General features: G+C 38.9%; 1 protein-coding gene across 1 annotated transcript in view; it reads right to left on the bottom strand.

Annotated features, from left to right (window-relative positions):
* Positions 1-27,741, bottom strand: part of ttc17 (tetratricopeptide repeat domain 17) — a 94,367-nt gene that overhangs the window by 28,485 nt on the left and 38,141 nt on the right. The window contains exons 7-16 of the mRNA XM_060839078.1: positions 27,270-27,417; positions 24,352-24,491; positions 23,649-23,809; positions 18,631-18,743; positions 16,193-16,345; positions 14,845-14,951; positions 12,955-13,129; positions 10,915-10,983; positions 7,887-8,111; positions 6,142-6,328 (exon numbers count right to left, since the gene is read on the bottom strand). Of these exons, the coding sequence (XP_060695061.1) occupies positions 6,142-6,328; positions 7,887-8,111; positions 10,915-10,983; positions 12,955-13,129; positions 14,845-14,951; positions 16,193-16,345; positions 18,631-18,743; positions 23,649-23,809; positions 24,352-24,491; positions 27,270-27,417 (1,478 nt within the window). The remainder of the gene's footprint in view (positions 1-6,141; positions 6,329-7,886; positions 8,112-10,914; positions 10,984-12,954; positions 13,130-14,844; positions 14,952-16,192; positions 16,346-18,630; positions 18,744-23,648; positions 23,810-24,351; positions 24,492-27,269; positions 27,418-27,741) is intronic.

The following is a 27,741-nucleotide window of genomic DNA, read 5'->3' as shown; positions in this document are numbered from 1 at the left end:
AGTAGACAGGAAGGACTCTCTGCAGGCAAAAATAATATGTACCTGCTTCAATGCAACAAGCTAAGTGACAACCATTCTCTTGTTCATTTCTCAGGACAATATCTTGACCAAAGTCAACTCAGGTGTTTAAAAAAAATCTGATGGCTAATTGTCAGTCATCATTAACTGGTGCATTCTCCATGACAATACCTCTAGCAATCAATCCATTTGCTAACCAATTAGCAGGGAGGAGAAAGTGAGGATTACAGATGCTGGAGATCAGAATAGAGAGCGTGGTGCTGGAAAAGCACAGCAGGTCAGGCAGTGTCCGAGAAGCCGGAGAATTGATATTTCGGGCATAAGTCCTTCACCAGGCTGGAAAAGGAGGAGGGTGGAGTTGGAGGCTTGGGACTGGGATAACGTGGAGGGAGTGGAAATGAGAAAACTGGTGAAATCCACATTGATCCCGAGGTCCCAAGGCGGAATATGAGGCGTTCTTCCTCCAGAGGTCCCAAGGCGGAATCTGAGGCATTCTTCCTCTAGACGTTAGGTGGTAGGGGTTTGGCGATGGAGGTGGCCCAGGACCTGCATGTCCTTGGCAGACAGGGAGGGAGAGTTGAAGTATTCAGCCATGGGGTGGTGGGTTGATTGATGCGGGTGTCCCAGAGATGAAACGATCCTCAAGTTGGCACCCTGTCTCCCCACTGTAGAGGAGACTGCATTGGGTGCAATGGATACAGTAGATGACATTGGTGGGGGTACAGGTAAATTTCTGCTGGATGTGAAAAGATCCTTTGGGGCCTTAGACGGAGGTGAGGGGAGTGGTGTGGATAGAGGTGAGGGTGCATTGGGGTTGGTTGGTGTGGGTGTCCCAGAGATGTTCCCTGAAGCGATCAGCAAGTAGGCACCCTGAAGGGCTTATGTCTGAAACGTCGATTCTCCTGCTCCTCAGATGCTGCCTGACCTGCTGTGCTTTCTCAGCACCACACTCATGACGTTAATCAATTAGCACTCAAATACAGGATGAATGATATATTCCCTTTAAATCGGCAATTGTTTTGAATTGTCCTAATGACTGAAAGATGAAAAGTGTAAACGAAATGTCTTTTTTTCCAGGTTAAGACCAAGACCATGAGCTTTTTAAAAATGCAACTGACAAATGTAGATACAAAGCAGCAAATTCAAATAAACACACAGAATCTCCTACGTCATGCATGGCACTGGAATAAAAACCAACACAATCTTCAGGTTAAACTAGATTAGAGAAGATAAGAGGTAACTTGACCGAAGAATTTGAACAGACTTAATTCCCAATTTGATTATCATGTTATGTTTAGATAATATTTTCATTTTTATTTTCTATATTTGATTGCAAAAACCAATTTGGAAAGTACAGAAGCACACTTGTTTGGACACAGACATTTGCCTCGGTCTGAGCTTCCAAGCTATGAAATGTAAAACATCGACATGAAAGCATCAGCTGATATTACTGCATGTCAGGTTTTTAATGGACAATATCTACTACAACCAACACGTTTTCTGAAACAATCTGTTAGAGAGCCTCCAGTCCAGAGAAATTATACCACTATCTCTGTCTAGATCTACACCCTACATCCCATCCCTGTGGAACAATGTGAAGTTCTCATTTTAGAAGAGATATTATTTAAATTGAGAACTGTAGAAACGTGTTACAAAGTTACAGGAGGTGCTTATACATGAAACTCAAAAGCTGACACACAGGTATAGCAGGTAATCAGGAAGGCTAATGGAACATTAGCTCTTATTTCAAGGGAGTGAGAGTATAAGAGGTGGAATGCCTTACTGCAGCTGTCAGGTTATGGTGAGATCACATCTAAAGTAATGAGTGAAATTTTGGTTCTCTTATTTAAGAAACTACATAATTTCATTGCAGACAGTTGAGAGATGCTTCACTAGGATGATCCCTGGTATGGTGGGACTGACGTCTGAGAAATTATTAAACGAGTTGGGTCACCAACTCATTGGAATTATAAGAGTGAGGGGTTCTCTCATTGAAACATTTAGGATTCTTAAGGGGCTTGATGGAGTAAATGCTGATAACCTGTTCCACCTCATTGGAGAGTCGAGGACCAAAAGGCATGGCCTCAGGATAAAGGGGTGCCATTTAAGACTGAAATGAGAAGTAATTTCTTGATGTAGGTGTGCTCGCTGAGCAGGAAGGTTCATTTTCAGACGTTTCATCACCATACTAGGTAACAGCTTCAGTGAGCCTCTGGACGAAGCACTGCTGATGATTCCTGCTTTCTATGTATATGTTTGGATTTTTTGGGTTGGTGATGTCATTTCCTGTGGTGATGTCATTTCCTGTTCTTTTTCTCAGGAATGGTAAATAGGGTACAAGTCAATGTGTTTGTTGATAGAGTTCCAGTTGGAATGCCATGCTGCTAGGAATTCTCGTGCGTGTCTCTGTTTGGCTTGTCCTAGGATGGATGTGTTGTCCCAGTCGAAGTGATGTCTTTCCTTATCTGTACGTAAGGAAACTAGAGAGAGGGGGGATACAGTGGCACAGTGGTTAGCATTGCTGCCTCACAGTGCCAGAGACCCGGGTTCAATTCCCGTTTCAGGCGACTCTGTGTGGAGTTTGCACGTTTTCCCCGTGTCTGCGTGGGTTTCCTCCGGTTTCCTCCCACAATCCAAAAATGTGCAGGTTAAGTGAACTGGCCATGCTAAATTGCCCGTAGTGTTAGGTGAAGGGGTAAATGTAGGAGAATGGGTCTGGGTGGGTTACGCTTCGGCGGGTCGGTAAGGATGTGTTGGGCCGAAGGGCCTGTTTCCACACTAAGTAATCTAATACTAGTTCCAACCGGAACTCTATCAACAAAGACACTGACTTGGACCCTATTTGCCAGCCGCACCCCCCCAGAAGAAAAAGGACAGGAACCTACATCACCACCCCAAAGAAACCAAAACATATAAATAGAAAGCAGGAATCATCAGCAGTGCTTAGTCTGGAGGCTCACTTAAGGTGTTACCTAGTATGGTGATGAAACGTCTGAAAATGAACCTTCCAGCTCAGCAAGCAAACCTACATCCAGAACCTCAACCTGAGTTACAAATCTTCTCAAATCAAGTAATTTCTTCTCTCTTTTTGAAACAGCTTGCCACAGATAGCTGTAGGGCAGATTCCTTGCATACATTGAAGGCTGAGGTAAGGATTTTGATCAGCAGGAAAACCAAGGGTTAGAAGGAAAGGGCAGGAAAGTGATTATGAGGAATGTCGAATCAGACACGATCCTACTGAATGGCAGAGCAAGTTTGAGCCTGCACCTATTCCAATTTCTTATCGTTTTATCTGAGATTCTATTAATGGTTAGTATCAGGAAACATGCTAAAAGTTTGTTCTGTTATGTGCTTTAAGATCTTTCAAAGTCTTCTAGATTTAGGTAGTTTTCTTCTAAAAGAATTTACTGTGTGTAATAAATTTCTGCTCTGCTGTTAAAATCTGCAGCCCCAAGTAAATATATCTTTGAGACTGAATGCCATGTTATCTTACTAAACAAAATATGTTAGAGTGGGGCTGGAAAAGCACACAGGTTAGGTAACATCCAAGGAGCAGGACAATCAATATTTCAGGAAAAAGCCCTTCATCATCCTGACACTTTTGGCCGATACGTCAATTTTCCTGCTTCTCGGATGCTGCCTGACCTGCTGTGCTTTTCCGGCACAACTCTAATCTTGACTCTAATCTTCAGCATCCGCAGTATCCACTTTCACCAAAACAAAATATATGGTTTATCTTTCATTCTGTGATTGATTTGTTAATCTGCTCTGCTGACCTTTAGGAAACTGCATGACCTGAGACTTGGGTGGGGATGCCTCGGAGTTATAGATAAATTGTAAGAAATTACCTTACCATCTCCTATTATCCAGAGCCACTTACATGGCCATTTCCTTGCCATTCAAAAGCCTATTTACATTTTCATCCCTATTCAGAAATCAATAAGAACATTATAGTTGGAATTCTGACTACTCCCTATAGTTCAAAAACATGCAATTCACACCAGATCTGGCCATTAAGGAATGATTTGCATTACATTGTTCCTGGAGGTGAGGTGGTCACTACATTGCGTCATGAGTGGCATGTGACTGCAGGAGGGTGGCTGGGGTTTGTCTTGTGGGCATTACTAACTGTGATGTAAAGTTTTTGTATAAAGGAAGGACTAATTTCCTTTGTTTGGAGAGCTTTTGCCACAACTCCATAAGCCCTGCGACGTGTGTGTTAGGGGTTCCTCCAGAAAACTTGTATTGTATTGTGCTTAATAAATTTGGTTGTTGTTCATACAAGTTGGTGTGCTGCAGTTGCATCAAGTGCGTAAGAATCTCAGGAAAAAGAACTTAACAGAGCCTGATTTACCATTTAATACAATCACAGCTGATCGAACACTTTACTGCCTTTCACCCACATTATTCCAATAAACCTTCATGTAACTGGTAATTAGAATTCTACAACTCCTTGTGTTGAACATACTCAAACTTTGAGCTTCCACAGTCCGCTGTGGACAATTGCAAAGAGTCACAACAGTCTGAATAAAAAACTTTTATCTCATGTCATCCTGAATGGCACCCACCTCATTTTCATGAGACTCCTCTGGTTCTAGAACAAAAGAATAAAGAACAGTACAACACAGGAACAGGCCCTCTGGACCACCTAGCTTCCAGCGACATGAGACCTTTCTAAACTAAAAACCTTTTGCCTACGCAGTCCATGTTCCTCTATTCCCTGCCTATTCATGCATATGACAAGCTTCTTAAACATCGCTGTTGCATCTGCTTCTACCACCTCCTCTGGCATTGTATTCTAGACTCTTACCTCTCACAACTCTTTTAAACTTACTCCCTTTTACCTTACTTACTCCCTTAGGAAAAAGACTGATTACCCATTCTATCCATGCCTCTCAATTTTGTAAATTCAAATCAGGTCGTCTGTAACCTTTCAGCATTCGAGTGAAAACCGTTGTCCAAACTCTCCTCATTGATAATACCCTTCAAAATAAGTAACATCCCGACAAACTTGTCCTGTATCCTCTCCATCCTTCACATCCTCTGGTAATTTGGCGACGGAACTATGCGTAATATTCCAAATGTGGCCTAAATAAAATTCTGTACATCTGCAACATGGCTTGCCAATTTTTTACCATTTTGTCCCGACCTATGAAGACAAGCATGCCACATACTTTCTTGACCACCTTATCCATTTGTGCTGCCACTTTCAGGAAAGTGTGGACTTGTGTGCCTAGGTCCCTCCTAAGGATTAATGCTCCTAAGGATTCTGCCATTTACTGTGCACTTCCCTTCTGCATTAGACCTTTCAAAATGTTGTACTTTGCATTGCCGGAATTAAATTCCACCTGCCATTTCTCTACACAATTCATCGATCTCCTGCTGTATCTTCTAGCAATCCTCCTCAATATCCACAGTTCCCAAAATCTGTTATTCACAACATATTAATCAGACAACCATTGATCACAGATTTCCAGTCAGAAAAACACCCTCCCACCACTAATGTCTTCAATGCCCAAGCCAGTTCTGTATCCATCTTGCTACTTCACTGCCAATACCATGTGACTTCACCTTCTGTATCAGTGTGCCATTGGGGAACTTGTCTAAGACCTTGACAGAGTCCAAGTAAACAGCATTCACTGCCTTGACCTGATCAATCATCTTCATCACTTCCCCAAAGAACTCAAGTTTGTGAGATACAATCTCTGCTGCACGAAGCCATGCTGCTTATTGCTAAGAAGTCCATATTTTCCCAAATGTGAATAAATCCTGTTACAAAGAATCTTCTTCAATAATTTCCCTACCACTAATAGAAGGCTTACTGGCCTGTAATCTGCAAGATTATCCCTGTTACCCTTCTTGAACAAAAGAACATTGGCTATTTTCCAGTTCTCTACAGTTTGAGATCAGACATAACTAACAAAAATTAAGACTTAATGCAACATTATACGCTTTTAAAATGTGTCATGTCCATGTAGGTGAAGCTTTATAAAACAATGCGCATCTTACTTAGCAGAGATTTTGTCTGTACCCTTATGAAGACAAATATATGCATCCATTTAAAAGATGGCATAATTATGGAGCGTTCTTTTTGCTTCCTTCAAGATCTACTCTGTTGCTTACCTGTACACTTAGATGATGTAAGGTTATATAAAAAAGGATAGAACTGTAGGCAGCGGATTAACTTCAGGTTGCTGTCACATTCAGGGCATCTAGTTGTTCTGTCCAGCGCTGTTCTGAAGGCTTGAAGAGCAGCACTAATGTTCCTGAGAGCCAGATAGGCATTCCCTAAGCTTAGAAGTGTTAGTGGCTGGAAAAAGCAACACATTACGGTTAACTCAATGCTCAAACTGAAATGATGCAAATTTTATTATTAGATTCTCTAGTGTGGAAACAGGCCCTTCGGCCCAACAAATTCACACCAGCAGCAAGGTGACACAGTGGTTAGCACTGCTGCCTCACAGCGCCAGTGACCCTGGTTCAATTCCCTCCTCAGGCAACTGTTTGTGTGGAGTTTGCACATTCGCCCTGTGTCTGCGTGGGTTTCCTCCGGGTGCTCCGGTTTCCTCCCACAGTCCAAAAATATGCAGGTTAGGTGAATTGCCATGCTAAATTGCCCGTAGTGTTAGGTGAAGGGGTAAATGTAGGGGAATGTGTCTACGTGGTTTGCTCTTCGGAGGGTTGGTGTGGACCCGAAGGGCCTGTTTCCACACTAAGTAATCTAATCAAAGTTTGTCAGCTATTGCAGCTTAGAAATAAAGCAAAATGTTTTGCAGTCGGGACATTTGTTACCTTTTGCCTCCATTAGGTTAACATCTGAAGTATTCAAAATGTGCAAATGGAAAATTTTAGACATATCTTCATCTCAAATGGAAGTATCAGTATAGATTTGAGTACTTATATTACTGATAGAGACAAATTCAGATGAGATATCATGCTACAATGTGATAAGCACAAAGTGAAATAACACTCCTAAGACTAATGCTTTCAATTTTTCTACCATCATTTTCAAGTGCTTCATAGTTGTGATACGGTATTGATGGATCTTTGTTTGGAACCAAGGAGACAAAGATAAGAAACGACAACAGTTAAAGTGCCATCAATTAAAAAAAAACTCATGCTTTTTTTCTCAGATGGAGTTTGTGCCCACGGGCTCTCATTAATATTCATAACTTTGAAAATTGTATCTCATAACTTCTTGGTCACAATAGGGTTAAGATGTCATGATATAGTGCAGGACTAAGTTCTGATTTTTAATTTGTGCTGAGTCAACTAATCTATGTCACAGTTCCAGTTTAAAACACAAAATTATTCAGTGACCCTTTGACAATGCAATTTTTATCGAGTGCTGGTATTAAGCTGGCATAAAAATATATTTTTCTAGGATGTGGGAAGTGCAGGTAATCTGCAGTACAAAACTCTCCATTTTCACTAGTAAAAGTTAGAAAATTTAAGTGTAACTACTAACTGTGCACCACGCTATTCCACTTTTCCATCGAGTTTTCATAAAAAGCAACTAATTCATTCTCTGTAACACAGTAGAATTCAAACTTCTATTTTCTAAGTTTATATTTCTAATTCAAATATGTGTAGTTCTTACAACTGACAGATCCACTGTTGTTAGCTGACCACAGGGTCATTGATTTCAAATTGTTGTTATTGGGTCAGATTCACTCAATTCCTGCTGTGCATCTTTGTTCAACTTGGAAAGGTCCATCGATTGTATGGTTCGCATGTGCCAAATGAATCCATAATTTTTTAAAAAGTGATTTATATTTTTAACTGACATTTTGAACTCAAAGACAGCACAATTTTTGTGCGTTCTGACTTGATGCAGTATCAGTTTTTTTTAAATCTGGTTAAATTACCTCTGTGCTGTTAATAGCCAGTGCTTTTTGCAAAAGAGCAGCAGCATCCTGATGTAGCTCAATGTGAATTAGTAGATTAGCCAGGTTGACAAGTGGAATATCCATGTAATCTTCTGGAACCAGATTCAATGCTTGTCTTAAACAGTCAAGAGCAGAAGTTGTATTCCCAATAGCTCGCCAGTACAAACCAGCTTCATTCAATAGTAACCACATTGGAGCAGTTTGCTGGAAGAGAAGCAGATCTTTTGATTTTTCAAATAATAACTGCTCACTTCATCACCAAAATTCATTTAGATTAATCAAAAAGTAATATTAGATAGTGTTAACAGTTGCATGAACTGAAAACATTTTTCCCAGTCATGTGTACGTTATAAATTTCTACACAGTTTTTATAATCAGAGTAACTTGCTCTGTCTTGTATGAGTCTGAGTGAGACATCAGCATTATGAGTCAGAAGAACTTGTTCTGTCCTGTACGAAATTACTCGGTATAGAATGAAGTTTGACATTAACAGGACAGAAAAGTAATTACTCACGTATTAAAATGGTAAGCATATGCCACATAATTACGTAATCAACAATAAACGTGAACCTAAATTGACTGGCTAACCTTCAGGTTATCCAGTGAACAATAGCAAAAGTACAATAATTCAGATCTACCCATTGTGTTCAGGAGACTAAACAGATTCAATTACCAACTAATTGGTACAATTTTTAAGGAAATAGAAGCTCAAGATGTAGGAATAATCTTTGAAAGTGACAGGACAAATTTCAGAAGACTGTTAAAAGCTGAAGGAATTCTCGGTTTTACCAATGGAAGAGTACGAAAATAACTGGTACACTATGCCCTCATAAATTGCTTATTATATACCTCAACTGGAGTAGTGTGTTTAAGTCAGTACACCAAACTTTAAGATGCTTAAAAGGCTGAGGAAGAGATTGGAATGGGTAAAGATACAAAGATAGGAAAGAAGTCAACGTTTAGTGTGTGTGTGGATGGAATGTAATGTAGAAAAATCTGATGCAGTTTACTTTGACAGGAAGAAAAGAATAGCATACTATTTAAAGGGAGGGAAACTATGTAGAGAGGGATCATGGTGCACTTGTACATGAATCACAAGCAGATCAAATCACAGCAAGTAATTAGGAAGGCAAACAACATGTTTGGCATTTATTGCAAGGGGAATGAAGTATGAAACTAGGCAAGCGTTGCTACTCAGGTACAGGGCATTTGTGAAGCCACTGGGAGTAATGTGTACAGTTCGCATCTCCTTTCTTAAGCTGGGTTCTACTTGCATTCGAAGCAATTCAGAGAAGACGAACTAGGATGAGTCGTGGGATAAAGGAGCTGTCTTACGAAGAAAGGTTGAGTAGATTGTGCCCAAAGTTATCACCATTAAGAAGGATGAAAGGTGATCTTTTTGAAACACAAGATTTTGAGGATGTTGAGATGATGTTCCCTCACATGCAGAATCTCGAAATAGGGGATTCTACTTAAAGTAAGTGCTCTCCATTTAAGACAAAGATAACGAGGAACATCTTCTGGCAGAGGATCATCTTCAGAAATCTATTGCATGAAAAGAAGTGGAGACTGGTTTGTTGAAAATATTCAAGGATAAGTTAGACAGTATTTTGTTAGGCAAGAGTCAAGGATTATTGGGGGCGTGCAGGAAAGAGGAATTCTAATGAACAAGAAGATCAGCTGTGATCTTGTTGAAGTTTGATAAGCCAAATGGTCTACACCTGTTCCTATTTCTGATGAGCTTATGAATTTGGTTATATCTAGAAAAGCTAGGCTTATTAAACTAAAAGTTCATTAAGTGGTGTTCAAAATTATGAAAGCTCTTAGTAGAGCAAATATGGAGCACTCCCAGACGAAGAGGGATCCTAGTTTTACTAGGACAATGCATCCATCCTGGGCCAAGCTAAACAAAGACACGCACGGAAAATCCTGGAGGCCTGGCATTCACACTGGAACACCATTACCAAACATATCAATTTGGACCCCATTTACCAACATCTCAGAAAAAGAACCAGATGTGATATCACCCACCACAACAGATGAAAACACAAACAGCACAGAACACCAGCTTTCATCGGAAGTCACTGATGTTACCTAGCATGGTGATGAAACGTCTGAGGACAAATCTACAGCGAGCAAACGTACAACCTGAGCTACAAATCTCCAAAAATCGCAAGGAGTAACTATTTCAACTGATTAAGCACTCTTTTATATTTATAACCTTAATAATATTTTTAGATAGTGAATTACTGTGATCTAGAGTGAATTGCCTGAAAATTAGTAACAGCAGCAACATTCAAATGAGCATTATAGATAGATGTAGTACAGATTAAAATAAAGAATAAAAAGAGGGAAAGAGCACTAGAACAAGACTGATTAGACACTCAACCAAAGACAGGATGCTATTCATGGGGCCCAAAGTCAATGTTGAGGATTATTAGGGCAATTCTCTCCTGACTGTGCTCCCATCTTTGCTTGGTCTGTCCTGCCAGTAACAGAGGACATATCCAGGGATGGTGATGCTGTTATCTGGGATGAAGGTATGATTCTATGAGTATGATTATGTCAGGCTAGAGCTTGACTGGTCTGTGAGACATCAAATGGTTATATGCTGCAGCTTCACCAGGTTGACATCCCATTTTAGGTATGCCTGGTGTTCATCCTGTTAAGTACCCAAGCACTTTTCAGTGAATCAGTTTCACAATAAGGTACAGCGGGGAATATACTAGGCAATGATGTTATATTTGTGGAGATATACAAAAATGTGCACAGGAGACAAAGTCCTTATTGCACATTCATCACAGGTTATGCAGAGCAGAATACAGACAATGTTACAGATATTTTTATGTTTGCAAATTTATTTCTGGGAAGCAACAGGAAATTTTTGAAATCAGCTGATGTAGTTCAAAAATATCAGATTTATTTTGATACTTGAAAATATGAATGTTTAGAGTGCTAGAGACTGTCTGGATTTTACTTCTTTAATCTGACGAAGTTATCAGCTTACCTTTTCAATAGCTTGAGAGATAACTTCTCCAACTTGTTCCTCTATAATACTCAAGTGAGAAAACAGAGCCTGTTCAAAGAAAAACAAATTATATTTACAATGTGAACTACAAAAATGTAGCCAAAGGTTGCATTTTACATCATCTTTGAATGCCTCAATTGAACTTGCATCCACCATACTTCCAAACAATGCATTCTGTATCCTAATCACTCACTGACTGAAGTATTTTTTTATTCCACCTTTGCTTCTTTTTGTACATTATTTTAGATGTGTTCCATCTTCTGTGCCTTTTTACGATTGGTAACTGCTTCCCCCTATCTACTCTAGACAGACCATTTATGATTTGAAACTGTCTATCAATTTCTTTTGGTCTCTCTCTCTCTAAGAACAGGCCCACCTTTTCAATGAACCCTCGTAACTGCAATTTCTCATTCCTAGAACAATTCTCGTGTGACATATGCATGAAATATGACACTGCATGAATAACAACATATTTTGCAACTGTCAAGTCTTCTCCACTATATCAGCGATGCCTATCCAGCTAGTAAGCTACAAAATGTCTTGAATGCATTGACTTAATTTGGTGCGACCCCTAATAACTTCTGCATTCTATGTTTAATTGAAATAAAAGTATTGTCTGTAGTATTTTCATCACACTTGTACTATAATTTCCAGTCACTGCGCTGTACAAGGAGAAAACTGCACTCTCAATCCCATCTCTGGTGCTTTGAATGGCAACTTATTAATTCTTACAATAAAGTGACAAAGAATCAGCGAGTGAACAGGTGAAACAATATTGAGGGAGTTTTTTCCCAAAATAACTGGACTGTTTTGTGATAAAAAAAGGAATGGTGAGATGTTAGGCTGTGTGTGTTTGAAACCAGGTGAAAATATACATAAGGAATACAGAGGCGCAATTTTAAAGTGTAAAAACGAGATTGGGGGAAAGCAGCGTCGTGAGTGTCCTACAAAAGGTTAAATAAACAGAAGGGATATAATCCAATAAAGGTGGGTTAACATACCAACTTAGGATAAAACACTACACACCTATTTTTCAGCAAGTTAGACACCAAAAGCCTTGGTTCAAGGGGACTGGAGTACACGTACAACAAAGTCTTGCTACAAATTAAGAGGAGGAGAAAGTGAGGTCTGCAGATGCTGGAGATCAGAGCTGAAAATGTGTTGCTGGAAAAGCGCAGCAGGTCAGGCAGCATCCAAGGAACAGGAGATTCGACGTTTCGGGCATAAGCCCTTCTTCCTGAAGAAGGGCTTATGCCCGAAATGTCGAACCTCCTGTTCCTTGGATGCTGCCCGACCTGCCGCGCTTTTCCAGCAACACATTTTCAGCACAAATTAAGAGGACTTTGGTAAGATCACATTTGGAGCAGTGCGCGCAGTTTTTGTCTCTATACTGAAGGAAGGATATACTTGCTTTGGAGTCAATACAATAAAGGTCCAACATATTAATTCCTGGAATGATGCGACTGTTCAACAATGAAAGACTAAGTCAACCTGGGACATATTCTGTGGTGTTTAAAAGAATAATGTGATCTCACTGAAACATCCAAGATTGTAAAATGGTTTTGTAGAGAGAGACAGAGAGGTTGTTTCCTTTAACTGGGAAATCTAGAATTCGGGCCACAGCCTCAGGGCAAGGGACTGATTATTTAGGCTTAAAGATAAACTTATTGACTGAAAGTGTTGTGATGCTTTGTAATTTTTTGCTAAACAGGATCATGGATGCCCTCTTGTTAAATCGATTGAAGGCTGAGAAAGACAGATGTTTGGTCCCTCAGAAAAACAAGAGAGATCAAGAGTGGGGTGAAAAGGGAAACTAGCCATGAACTACTAACTGCAAGAGCAGGCTAGACGGGCCTAAGGTTTAGTTTACTCTCCCAATTATTTTATTCTGGCTCATTGCTCCCCTGCAGGCTCTGGCACCAGTTTCTCTTGTACCGAAAGATGCTCCAACATTAGCATTAACACTATTCAACAAGAGTTATGCAATGTGGCTTTCAGTTAATTAAAAAACAAACGTACCTGTTTGGCATAGTAGTCTGGTATTCCTGATTTCAAGTCTGGTGTATTTTCCAGTTCTTTCACTAGTTGATAAAGCTGTTCATTATTGTGGAAATCTAACATGGAAGAGCAGTCAGGAAGTCTGCCAGCCATGTCTCTATCTTGGTTTCCTGAAGGCATCAGAAATGATCGGACACTAATAAGAAAGAAAGAAAATGTCTCAATCATTTATGTACTCACAATTTAGTAAAATATACCCAAAGATGAAAGTAAGCTATATATACATAAGATATTAATTAGGATTTGTGTGTTTAATCCTTGTAATTTTCCTGGGTTGTTCCACATATGTTTATATAAGTATATGACACAGGGTGGCAAAGTGTCATCCCTATTTGGGTACATGGTTGACATTACATTACACCCAGTCTAAGGTTATACACTCGGGTTCTAGTCTCTCTAACCAACAGAAACATCTTCCTAACATCCATACTGTCAAAGCCAGTATTCTGCAAGTTTCAATTATATCACTCCTCACCCTTCTACACTCCAAGTATAGACCAAGAGTCCTCAAACATTCCTCATATGTTAAGCTGTTAGTTCCTGGGACCATTCTTGTGAATCTCCTCTGAACATGCTCCAGGGCCGCTACATCCTTCCTGAGAAATGGGGCCCGGAACTGCATACAATACTCCAAATGTGGCCTAACCAGAGTCTTATAGAGCCTCAGAAGTAAAACCATGCCTTTATATTCAAGTCCTCTCGAAATAAATACTATTATTGCATTTGCCTTCCTAACTACTGACTCAACTTGAAAGTTTACTTCAACAGAATCCTAGACTAGAACTCCCAAGTCTCTTTGCACTTCAGATTTCTGAATTTTCTTCCCATTTAGAAAATAGACCATGCTTCTACTCTTCCTACTAAGGTGGGAATAGGAGGTAAATATTGAATATTTCCTTCTCAATAGGAAATCAGTGAATCAGATGACTTTTATAATTCCAGGATTTATGAATTGAATTTGAAGATCACCAGTTGCTGTACTAGAATTTGAAACCCTATCCCTACAGCATTTGTCTCTGGATTATCAATTCAGTAATATTACCAATGCACAATCATCGCTCTATTTTTAGAGTTACAAATCACACAACACCAGGTTATGGTCCAACAGGTTTAACTGGAAGCATTAGCTTTCGGAGCACTGCTCCTTCATCAGGTGTTGTGTGATTTGTAACTTTGTACACCCCAGTCCAACACCGGCATCCCCAAAACATGTCTATTTTTGGACTTCTGAAAACATTTTCTTGAAAGTATTCCTATGTCAGAATTGAATTAACTGACAATTTCACTCCTATACTTTATAAATTCTGAACTATTTCTTTTACCAATTTTATAAGGTGGATACTAACAGGTTGCTTCTCTTTATAGGTGAATCTAGGGCCAGCATCTCACTCATTGATGACGCAGATAAGGAGGAATGTTTTCCCTCAGATGACAGTGAATCAGTGGAACCTTTATTGCTGAAGATTGTAGAGGGTGGGTTAAGTATATTGAAGGCTGAGGGAGATAGATTTCTATTCAGTAAGGGAATTGAGAGTTACGACAAAGAGGCAGAAATGTAGAGTTAAGGATTATCACTCTTTGAATGGTGAAGCAAATTTGAAGGCTAAATAGCAAACTTCTACTCATAGATTTTATGGTTTTATAACATGGTCAAAGCCTTGATATCTCTTGGCAAATGACTTAAAAAAAACCAAACTTTTAATAACTGAAAAAAATCTGCATGCGTTATTGCTCTGCAGCTCTGCTGTTTTTCCAGCAATTGCTTACACTTTGCTGCATTTAGTTGTTAAGATGGCATTCCAGTACCTTACAAAATGGTCCAATTTTCAACAACAGTTTCCAAATTCTTACCCAAATCCTTTGTATTCTGGAGGTAGAAAGTATGTTGGAAGATCAGCTGCCTTGGGAAGAGTGGGATAAGTGTGTATACAGTCCAATCTTTTTGGCCATAGTATATCCTGGCAACAGAAACAGCGTATGTATAAATATTTCATATCTTAACCATTGTATTTCTAAATATAATACACAATTTTAACTTGAAAACTGACCAATTTTTTTTCAAGTAAATTTGTAAAGAATTATAAAGAAGACAGCTATCTAAACTTGCGGTCATTTCTGAATAAAATAATACTCTAAATGACATTTTGCAAAACAAGTACTTTTCACGGCCCCGCTCGCAACAACAAGAGTATATAGGCAATCTGCTATCATAAGCCTGACTACTCCATGTTATAACTAACTGCACTGAAGTATGCAATTGCAATCCGGGGTATCCCTTCAGCTTTTCTTTTTAATTTCCCTGTATGGGGTTTCGGCGATATTAACTGTCTGCACAACATGCTGATCAAAGTAGCAGACAACGCCTTATTATTTCGGGAAGCAGCACAAATGTCTCTACTTCAGAACTGAAACAAAAATGCCATTAGTAAGAATCATTATATCACAGTACAATGGCCCAAGTCTTTTTTACAGCATTTATCACAAAGTCAAATGACTTACTATTAAAATATGGCATTCCTAAACAAAAATGAAACTGAAACAATTTATCAAATTATTTTAAGTAAATTTTTTTGTTGCCTCAAAGGAAGCTTCAGCAACTTTTTCAAACAATGCGGAATAAAAATAAATTAGAACAAAAAAAAATCGACTGAGATGTAGCTGGGAAGAAATGAAAAAGTTAATGTTATATGAATACATTCAAACCAAAACCCAAAAGGTTTGGTTTAATCTGAATGAAATCCTGAAGAAAAAGAATAGCACTAAAATTTTTTTTTGATTAGATTAGATTAGATTACTTACAGTGTGGAAACAGGCCCTTCGGCCCAACAAGTCCACACCGACCTGCTGAAGCGCAACCCACCCATATCCCTACATTTACCCCTTACCTAACACTACGGGCAATTTATCATGGCCAATTCACCTGACCCGCACATCTTTGGACAGTGGGAGGAAACCGGAGCACCCGGAGGAAACCCACGCAGACACGGGGAGAACGTGCGAACTCCACACAGTCGCTTGAGTCGGGAATTGAACCCGGGTCTCAGGCGGTGTGAGGCAGCAGTGCTAACCACTGTGCCACCGTGTCGCCCACTTTTACATACAGGTGTTGGCTTGGAAGATTATCATCCTGGGTCATAAGTGGTTCCATAAGAATTCAGAATATAGGGAGCACAAAAAACAAAGCCTCACTGCTACTTACATTGTAGCTTGAGAAATCCTTTCCCCATATATTCAACACTGATCGACCTGTTGGCGATGATGGAAATTGCTGCTGTATGCTGTCCCATGTCATATTCATCGTTAACTTCATCTCAACGGGCATCATACTTGAGGTGGAACTATCCTCTCCAAACTGAAAGGAGAAATGCACTTTCACATGTACTTAACTACTTTTTAGACAATTGTGAAAATATTGGGTCTGTGTAATATTCCAATAATGTAAGAAATATCAAGTACAGATCCACACTTTCTGTGCTAACCCAAACCGGTTAACCCTTCTGAAACAAATGAAATCTTACAGACATCGAAAAGTGAAAGAATAAAAGAAAGTTTGCTATCCAGTGATTTTCCACCAATCAGAAAGAGGACTAAAAATTATATGCAAACTATTATCTAGAACCCCTATAGTGTGGAAACAGGTCCTTCAGTCCAAGAAGTCCACACTTGCCCTCCGAAGAGTAAGCCACCCAAACCCAATTGATGTAAATTTACCCTTGATTAATGCACCAAACCTAAACATCCCTCAACACTTTGGGGCAATTTAGCATGGCCAATTCACTTGACCTGCACATCTTTAGATTGTGGGAGGAAACCAGAGCACCCAGAGGAAACCCACGCAGACACGGGGAGAATGTGAAGACTCTACACAGACAGTCGCCCAAAACTGGAATCGAACCTGGGTCCCTGGCGCTGAGGCAGCAGTGCTAACCACTGAGCCACCGTGTTGCCTCAAATAGATATAATGCAAGTAGTGAGCAATACAAAAGGAAGAATACCTTAAAATTCTTCAACAAAAAAATGGCGAGGCTTCCAAAATATTTCATTGTAAAATAAGCTCAATTGTAATATTTAAAATCTTAACTGACATTAACATCGTAAAACAACAAAAAAAAGTGAAAGATAGAATTCATAAAAGCCCCAAATGTTGTTGTTGCAACAATGGTCAAACAGTCAGCATTTGTCATAATTACCCTCATGAAACCGACAGCAATTTCTGCTGCCTGGAAACCTGCAGAAAGAGAGTTTCTGTTGAAGCTTTTCATCTTGAACTCATCAGGACAGGAGCACAAGAATACCAAAAACTCAAAGGAACAACAATTAGAAGTGCGTAAGGGTGTCTGATTGGCTGGCGAGTAGACCCTGCTTGGTAGAAGTGGATAGATTACCTGGGAATGCCTTTCTTCCAAGCTTTTCTTTGGTTGAAAAATGCACAGTGTGTGCACATGTGCTTTCCGCTTGCAAAGGATAGGGACCATGCCATAGAGATTGCTGGATCTTTATGGGAAGCTTTCTTCAAGGTTAGACATGAGTATTGTCACTTTACTTCTGACTGCCAAATTTTGGGCAATACTTCAAAGAAATTATACAACCTTCAAATTCTATCGCGTTGTGCTTCTACATTCTGGAAAGGCAACTTTTAGATAATAACTGCTGTCAAGAACTTCTGTCATTCAGATTTTTTTATTTTAATCCAGTTTTTTTTTCTTAAGAACAATCTTCACTCAACAAATGTACTTAAAATAGTACTTATATGACCAAATTTTGGTGACTTTACCATTTGTTTAAATTTTATCAAAATTAATTACTACTTCCTTGCAGTTATCCCGTGGCATTATCCAGACGTAGTGCTGGAGCGAGACTGGCCGCTGACATTTACATAGTTCTGCAACAACTTAAAAACTACATTTCATTTAGCACTGAAGAAATACACTACAGTTTCAAGAAAATAAAGTGCAATCCTGATGTTGAAAAATAATGGGACAAATATTTCTCAGTACTGTAGATCTGAAAAATGGTTAAACAGAGAAAATGAAGGTTGGTGAAGGATACAGAACAGGATGCCAACTATAATGAGATTAATATAACTTGGAAATGGGAACAGAAATATAGCTTTACAAGTTCACAGATGACAGCAGATGACGTTAGGTTGATTAAAGAGCTGGGCTGATGAGTCGTTCACATTAAGCATCACAGCCGATGAAAGGTGACAGACTAGGGAAGAGAAATAAACAAGCTCTAGTCACTGTGGACATTGCACACCCAGATGAATGGTGGGCACTGACAGCTAGGTCAACTACTGTGCTACTGTTTTTGCTGATAATATTACTGAAATAGCAAACCAGAAACCTTGATTAATGGTCTGGAGACATTAGTTTGGATACTTGCCAGTTCAAGAACTTAAAAGTAGCTAATTAAAAAATCTGGAACAAAATGCAAGTGCAGTAACAATGACCAAAAGCTCTGGATTACCATTTTGAAAAAAGCCTCAAATATTGTGATCTTGCAATGGGTGAAGGAGCTGGATACAGTGGAAGTGAACTGAAGATGAACAGGTACAACAACATTTTAAGGTGAGCCCAAATTGCTGTCACCTTATATCAAACATAAATTAAACCACTACTTTACTTTAATTTATACCTGAACATGTTCTACTGTATCAAAAAGATCTCCTCTGGTATAGCGCACAGGACGATCCCACTGGCAGTGTAAAATTTGCTGTTTGTTAACCCAACGACAAAGCTGATGGTTTCCTAAAAAATTAAAAAACAAATTTAACCTAAATATTGATTTTTGTACTATTGAGTAATTTCTTACAGATCCCAATTTTACAGTAACACAAGTTAAAGAATGTTCTATACATGTTGTACAAAATCTGATCACTTCTCAAGAGGGGTGCTACAGTGTATGCGATGAAGCATGTCTCATTTATGTATATTAATGCAACTTTTGGTATTTTAAGTTTTAAAATATAGGCAAATGTGAGCATTGTTTACTTCTTAAAAAATAAATCACTCTTCTGCAAGTGACTAAATCCAGCATTTTGTCAAAAAGCTGGCGAATGTAGAACTCTGTGGTGCTGATGGAAAGATATCTACAGCATTATCTTTATGACAGGTATGGGAAACATGTAAGGCCATCAGCAGTATTTTCAGATCAATTACAGAATCACAAATGTTACAATGCAGGCTGCCATTTGGACTCGTGTCTGCAGCAACTCTCCAAATAAGTCTCAAAACTTAGTGCCATTTTCTTACTTTTTACGCATACCGTTGCACATTATTTTGATTTAAGCTGTGTTCTAGTGTCTTCTTCAATTCCTCAACTGAACATCCCTTCACCACACAGTAGTTCATTCCATTTCCAAACCGCTACTTGCGTGAAAAGGACTTTTCTCACATCACATTTGTTTATTTTACAATTCATTTTAAATCTACACCCACTTGTTCTCGATTCTTTTACAAGTGGAAACAATTTCTCCCCATCTATTCTATCTAGACCCCTCACTACTTGAAAAATTCTATTCTTCTTCTCTCCAAAACAGACGTCCCAAACTCTCCAATCTATCCGCAGAACTGAATTTTCTCATTCCGGGAACTATCCATGTACTCTTCTGCACTCCCTAACATGCATTCTTCCAAAAGGTGAGCTGTACACATTTCTTCAACTGAAATCGAATAAGTATCTTACATAAATTCAGCAGAAGGTCTTTACTTTTGTACACAATAGCCCAATTAACAAAGCCCAAAGTACTGCATGCTTTATTAATTGCTTTCATTTCTCCCCATGTTTTAGAATCTGAATGCATGCACACACCCAGGTCACTCTGCTCCTGCACCTCCTTTAGTATTGTTTCTGCCTTATTTTGTTATATCTGTCCATGCTTTTCCTACCAAAATGCATCAGCTCACACTTTTTGGCATTTAACATCATTTGCTGTCTATCCACCCACTTGTTTATGTCCAGTTGAGGTTCTACACTGTCTACACTGATACCATTTCCAAGTTTTGCATCATTTGTAAATTTGAAATCGTCTGAACAGTAGAATTAGATCATTAACACAAATCAGGAAAAGCAAGGGTCCTAGTATCTACCCTAATGAATTCCATTACAAATGTTCCTCTGAAAAATATGATTTGATTATTACTCTGTTCTGTATTTTTGAAACAATTTTGCATCCAGATTACTACAGTTCCTTTTATTCAACACTCTAAAGCTTTTTCACAAACCTATTTTGTGCCACTGCATCGAACAATTACATTTTACCTTTTACAAGATTGGCGCATTGCATGTAATTACAGTAATTACATTTACAGCATCTCTTAAACCCTTTCTTCTACCTCTTCAAGTTCCTCCTGCAATACGATTTACCCTTTCAAAACCCATGCTGATTCTTTTTTTTAGATTAGATTACTTACAGTATGGAAACAGGCCCTTTGGCCCAACAAGTCCACACTGACCCGCTGAAGTGCAACTCACCCATACCCCTACATTTAACCCGGGCAATTTAGCATGGTCAATTCACCTGACCCACACATCTTTGGACTGTGGGAGGAAACCGGAGCACCCGGAGGAAACCCACGCAGACACGGGGAGAACGCGCAAACTCCACAGTCAGTCGCCTGAGGCGGGAATTGAACCTGGGTCTCTGGCTCTGTGAGGCAGCAGTGCTAACCACTGTGCCACCGTGCCGCCCACTAATTCTTCTTGAATCAATTCATTTTTTTCTATGTACTATTAATTAAATCCTGAATAATTATTACCAGAAGCTTTCCCATGACTAAAGTTTTTTTTTATAGATATTTTTATTGGGAATTTAACATTTTGACAAATTTACAAAAATAAGCAGAATTTTCAAGCACACACATTAATATAAAAATAGATCTTAAATATATAATCATCAAAATTCAACTAATCCACAATCATCCAGAGTGTATAGTTGAGTCGCTTACATCCTTCAAATAAGAGAAAATGTTCTCTAATACACTCATAACAGTATGATAAAAAGGAAGTTATTTCCAAACAATAAGAACAAACAAAAAAAAATTAAACATGTTTGAATGGAGATCTTCCCCCTTGTTCTCAGGGGGCCTTACTACCTTTCCAACGTTCCACCATATCCTCTCCCAAACAGTGTCCCACCCTCAACCCGGGCGCTCCTTAATAGGATTTAGATATAATACCGAGCTAGAGTTAACAGTGAGCGCCGCACCCCCACCCCTCCCCACCCATACCTGAGTATATCTGCTAGCATCAATGCCACGTACAAACACACATAACTATAAAATTACAACTCCAACAGATTACAGTTAAGTATAATACCATAGCAAGGAAGACAACCCCGCTCCCAGAGGCAAAAGTAAAGTAGAATAAAGTATCCATTTCTCCCCACGGAGTGTGGGAGAGGCAAGCCAACATAAATTGTCTCTTACGATTTATTTAACCGAGTCTAAAAGTTTCTTGGCCTCTTCCGATGATCTAAAATTATACTCGGATCCTTCGTGGGTAAAGCATAACGTCGCTGGGTAGCGTAAGGTGTATTGAATATCTAAGTCCCTTAAACATTTCTTCACCTCATCAAACGCCCTCCTTCTTCGTGCCAAAGCCGGGGAGAAGTCCTGAAATAACATAATCTTGGATCCTTCATGAATCATAGCTTTAGGATCCTTTCCAAGCTTTCTGGAGGCATCCAGGAGTATCTGCCTCTCCCTATAACTCTGCAGCCGGAACAGGACCGGGCGTGGGCGCTGGTTTGGGCCAGATCCGCGTACTGCGACCCGGTAGGCCCACTCCACCCTTACCCGGTCAGTTTCAGCCCCCAGGTTTAAAAGCTGGGGCAGCCATCGCTCCAGAAATGCTGCTAACTGTCCTTTCCCTTCTTGTTCTTGAAGGCCCAGCAACCGAATATTCTTTCTCCGATTTCTGTTGTCAATATCATCCATGTAGATTTCAAAGGCCCTGACTCTCTGCTCCAGAGCTCGTACCTGTTCTGCAGCTGTTTGAGCTGCAGCCTCGGAGGTCGTGGCCTTTAGTTCCGCCCCCTCCACTCGGCCCTACAATTCTCCGATAGAGTGATTCTGTTTCTGCAGCTTTTCTTCGAATGCATTCCATCTCTGTCGGGATTCTGCGATGAAATTGACGAGTGTCGATTCCAATCTAGCAATCATCTCTATAAGGCTCGTTTTTACATCAGCTGCAGCCGGAGGAGAGGAGGGTGGGGGAGGGGTCTTTGTTTTCTGAGAGCTGTGGGGTCCCTTTGATTTACTCATTATCCACTCAGTATTAGACTGTTTAAATATAATATTCAGCAGCTAATTAAGATTAAAGAAATTTTTTGGGTGGTTTGGCAAGTGTGGTGGGGGCAGGAAACCCACTTTTCCCAGGTTTTGGGAAGGGCTCTGTAGACTCAGAATTGCTGAGTCGCCGCCATCTTGGATCTCCCCCCATGACTAAAGTTAAATGGACTGGGCTGTAATTGTGGTCTTGTCCTTACAAATTTCAAAAGAATTTAGGATGTATACGTTTTTAAAGATTCTGTTCAGAATACAAACTCTTTCTCTCAGGAGAGATTTAGGGAAGTTCAGGGATCAGCTACCTCAAAGAAATGTTTAATGTTTGAAACTTCTATGTTTGATTATTGGAATTGAGAAAATTTAGGCTCTCAGATTTGTGAAAAAGCTCACACTGCCAGATTTGGAAAGGACTCATTGAATTATTGAACAATCCACAGCAAATATCCAAGACACTTAGTAAGAAATAAAACACACAGACAGGCAAAGTTTCAACCTGTTTCCTATCATTATCCATTACAAATACTCAAGTCCAGACAAATAACACCACTTTCTCAACTTTTTAAGAGTTCGACTCAACTGACTACCGATAGTTCCTTGCTTTTGTTTTATTTCTTTCTTTGTACAATAAAGTTCTGTTCTTAAAAAACAAAATCTGCAGTCTTGTGTGGTCATACCTTAGTGACTAACCATCACATTAACTAACAAAACAAAAGTAAAAATTTATCAAGCTTTCATTCGAAGATCTAATTTGGCCAGGAGTACCATCACCTGGGAGCGTAACACCTGCAAACTATCTTTTTGTAAGTTACCTCCTGGATAATGTACAGATCGTTTTGGTATAATGTGTATTTCATCAACATGAATTGGCTATAATACGACTGACAAATTGTGGACACTGATAGGACAACGTCAACCTTCTACTGAGTGGATATAGTGATTTTGTATAGTGATCCTTTACAGCGCGGTGTTCTATGGTGGGTTTCCTTAGTGTGACCTCACAGAGGAATGTAAATGTGACATTATAGCAGAACAACCTGAAATAAAACAAGTAGCTGCAAAACAGTTTTCAAAAAGAATTTACAAATTAAATAAGTTGGCTCCAATATTTATTATTGTATTTTCCAAAATAATCGCCCTTGTTATGCTCTGTCTTGAACAAAGCTGACCAAATTGTTCCAAAAGTTGACAAAATAATTCAAAATTTACATTGTTGAAACTTGGATATTGTAAAATAAATTGATTGTTGCACTTATGCCGATATACAAAGTAACCATCTACCTACAGGCAGCTGCGAAAACGTCATTTGAGTATGATGATATTTCCAAAACTGCTATTTGATAATTTGCATCATAAAACTGAATTTACCGAGCTGAGTTTCTTTAGCCATTTGTGTTTCATGGATTATATTTCTCAGCAGTTGCTCATCTTGCATAACTTTGTGCTTCTCCAGCAATTCTTGCTGCCTCAGGTAATTATCATGCTGCTTCTGGTATTCCTTTAGTTCATTTAACGTTCGCTGCAAAGACCTAAATACATGAATCATCATATTAAGTTCCAACAATGCAAAAGGAAAATGAAACTAAACATGGGATGAACTTATGAGCAAAACGTATAAACTTACTTGCACTGCAAATCAAGATGTTCCCTCTACTGAATGATAAGTACAAAATATCTTTTCTAAGAATATTTTAGTGGAGCTGAAATGATTCACAAATAATGTTCCAGGTTAAACTTATCAAATAACTGTTATGGATACATTTGTTAGATAAGTTGAAGGAGGGTTATTATTCGGCTGGAATTACTTGCATGAACTATAAAAGGAAGCACTGAACTTCATGATGTTCAGCAGATTCAAATGTTGTCTTCACAGAGAATTAGATAAATAGTTTAAGGAGAAAACATACTGCAGGAATTTGGCGTAAGAGTATGTCAGTGAAACTACAGGATTCCTTTTTCAAAGACTTGGTCCAGACTTTCTGAGCTGACTGATTTCCTTCTGTACTATACTCTTCTTACAGTACTACACTAAATCATAATTGCAACTATGTTTCTCTTAAGCCCATCATACCTGTGCTGTGCCTCCAATTTTTGTTCCAATTTCTGCTGGCACAGGACAGCATGTTTCCTTCTCAGAGCGTGTTCAAAACCTGGCCTTATAAGCAATGCCTGATCATAGCATAGCACTGAATGGTTATATTCTCCTAACATCTGGAAAAGAAAAAATTTCAAGATATATCAACATTTCATCTCAAGTTACTAATAATGCTGAAAAAATGTTCTATACTTGTTTGATACGGATGGTACTGTAAAGTACAAATGTTTTCCATTCTGTGCACTGACTACCCTACTTGGTCATTCATGTCATTTGGAACTTACTTTTGACAATCTCTATTCATCTTATACTGGTCAAAATATTGAATGTTTCAAAGAAATAGTTAGGTGCAGTTCTTAGGGTTAAGGGGATCAAAGGGAGTGGGGAGAAAGAAGGAGCAGAGGACGGAGTATGATCATACAGACGTGGGCTATAAAAAAAGGGGACCAAAAATACTTATTAAAAATGGTATTATCTGATATAAATAGGTTGGCCAAGTTTCATGAGACCGACATGGAATTGACCAAAAACAGTCTGAAATTAATATTTTTCCACAAGGGGTTTGAAATTAGCAATTACATCTGTGGGAAGCATGGAAAGGTCCTCAACTCGCGTTTGATTGATATAGTGGCACTGTGGGTTAGTGGCACTGCTCCCTTAGAGCTCCAGGGACCAGAATTGATTCCAGCCCCGGGCAATTGTCTGGGTGGAGTCTGCAAGTTCTGCTTTCGTGGAGTTTGCACATTCTTTTTGTATTGGTGTGGATTTCCGCACGGTGCTCTAGTTTCCTCCTACAGCCCAAAGATGCAAGGGCTAGGTGGATTACAGGAAATCCAGGGTTTCAGGGATAGGGTAGAGAAGTCAGACTGGGTGTGATACTCTGGAGGGTCAGTGTAGACTCAATGAGCTGAATGGACTGCTTCACACTGTAGGGAATGTTGGAGATGATACATCTACTGCAATTCACAATCTAGAAACAGTAACCTCCACTGACACAGAATACACAAACCACTTCAACGAGTTTTTTTAATCAATCAATGGAGTTAGAATTAAGAATACAGCATGCATACTGAATATTACATGCATACTGATTGGCGTGCTGTTGCTGATCATAGCACTGACTTCCAGTTTCAGAAATTACTACAGGACAAAGATCCACTCAGAAAAGGGAATGCTGAACAGGCTGAGAACACTTTTTCTCTTCAAGGTGAAAACAGTCTGATTGGCAACTCTGACTGTAGGAACACAAACCATCCAGAAAATTTTAAACAAAACTAAAACCCAATAGATAGTATCAGGGCAAAATTGGATTTAAACCATTGAGACAGCAACATCATGTCATTGAGATCTTGGAAACAATTTCCTGTTGAACTTTTAAATTCTTCACCTCTCTCCATCCTATAATTTGTTTTTATTTGTAGCTACTTGTATTCATGTGATGGGGTTGGAGAACGGAATTTTTTTTAAGAAAAGCTTTACTTGTAGTATTGTAATATATTTTATCCTTGAGTGAACCTTATTGATAAACATATTAAAAATAAGGAGTACCTCTCTGATTTGCATCTTCACATAATGTCGGATTAAGATATGCAAAATTAGAACATAAAATTCACCTCTGTTATACCAGTCTCCAACATGGGAAAAGGAAGGGAATTTATTCACTGCTCTAGACTTTAATGAGTTTACACTTGAAATCTTTACTTCTGTCAGGGCAACTCGAATTGGTGTATCCATTCCCACTAGGATGCCAGAATTTTTTTTTGAAAGATCCTGTTAGATCAAATGTTATATGATTTGCCTCCAAAGGCAACCCCCTTTTCTTGCTGCAGTGACTGTTGGTTAGAGTCACATTATCACATCATACATCTTCAATGACCCTCTTCCAAATCTTTGCATACAAAATATTAAATATTTCTGTTTTAACTGACCCATTATATTTTTCATTGAATCAATCATCTTTTAACTTTTATTCCTGTTCCTTGCCGTAGAAAGCATGGTTTAGCTAATCGCTATTTGACGTGTCCTAAAATGTCATGGTTGCAGAACTACTAAACCAAAACCAATTAGGATTTCAAACAATGGAGCAAAGAAAAGAACTGAATTCCAGTTGGAACTCTATCAATCATCAAAATATTAGCCAGTTACAAGTAATCAGTTATTTTTTAATTGCTTGGCAGTACAGAACTTAAAACATTGCTAAGAGTTAAGAGTTTTTCATCTTGCATTTATCAGGGCTGGGTCACAAAAAAAATGGAATTGCCAACATGCACAGCATGAGGAAAGGGCACTGAATACAGTCAATTATATCGAGCTTGTTAAATTCAGACCAGGCATGCAGATTGTAACTGGTCTGGGTATGACCATGGGGAATGCAGATGGGATTGGCAATGTCTATAACCCTTTCCTCAATGGCAAAGGTGCAACACATGGATAAATCACTCTTGCATTTAAAGAGCAGGGTCCTGTGTGTGATTAAGATTTTTGTGTGTATGTAAAACAGGGAAACTTCAAAATTTATTAATGCATTCCAGTTAAAATACCAAAACAAAATAATACAAATGTAATAATTCTCCTTTTAGTTCTGACCGACTGATGTTAGGCAACTTAGAACGCAACTGTTGCATAAGAGAGACAGACATCATTTTGGTTCATCTTGTCCTCATTAGCGCAAAGGCAAGAAATCTGGCATTCTGATGATCCGGCAATCTGGCATTTGCTCTGATGAAAAGCTTTGGCAACACATCTCTTTTCAGTAATTCCTAGTATGACAGATGAATTTTTCTGTATGTACACTATGTCAAATAGAACTGTTGCATAAAACTTTGAAGACCACTAATCACACTAACAAGAATGTAAACAAAATTAAATCAGAAAAATATATTCAGCATACTTACAGCATAAATGTTTCCAAGAGTGTAATGACTTGTGAGAAAGTCCGTGGATACATCCAATGCAGCATGAACCAATATGGCTGCATCTGCTGAGAAATGGGCTCGGTGCAAGACATTGGCCAAATTCATCAATGCTACATCTTTATGTTGCCTGTTTAAAAAAAAGTATATACATATACTGGAATGCAGGCATTTCCAAACTTGTTTTTTGTTTTAGGGAACCCTTTCCTGTATTATAAAGTTCATGGAAGTTGTTCTTCAGTGTAAAAAATATACAAATAACTATGTAGTTTTATTGATCTTTCTTACTGAATTTGAAACTTGTTATTGGTACAGATCGACTTCTGCCATGTGTTTAAAAACAGCAGCAACTCTGCACACAGCAAAATCTCAAGACAAGCTCAGACAGATCACCAGATATGATGGACCAGCTAACCTTCTGTTCAGTTCCCAGTGGAAAATGGTACACTTGCAG

The sequence above is a fragment of the Hemiscyllium ocellatum genome, chromosome 18 (genome assembly GCF_020745735.1).
Source record: "Hemiscyllium ocellatum isolate sHemOce1 chromosome 18, sHemOce1.pat.X.cur, whole genome shotgun sequence".
NCBI lineage: Eukaryota > Metazoa > Chordata > Chondrichthyes > Orectolobiformes > Hemiscylliidae > Hemiscyllium > Hemiscyllium ocellatum.
Note: the sequence above shows the minus strand (reverse complement) of the source record. Positions and strands in the feature narration are given on the sequence as shown.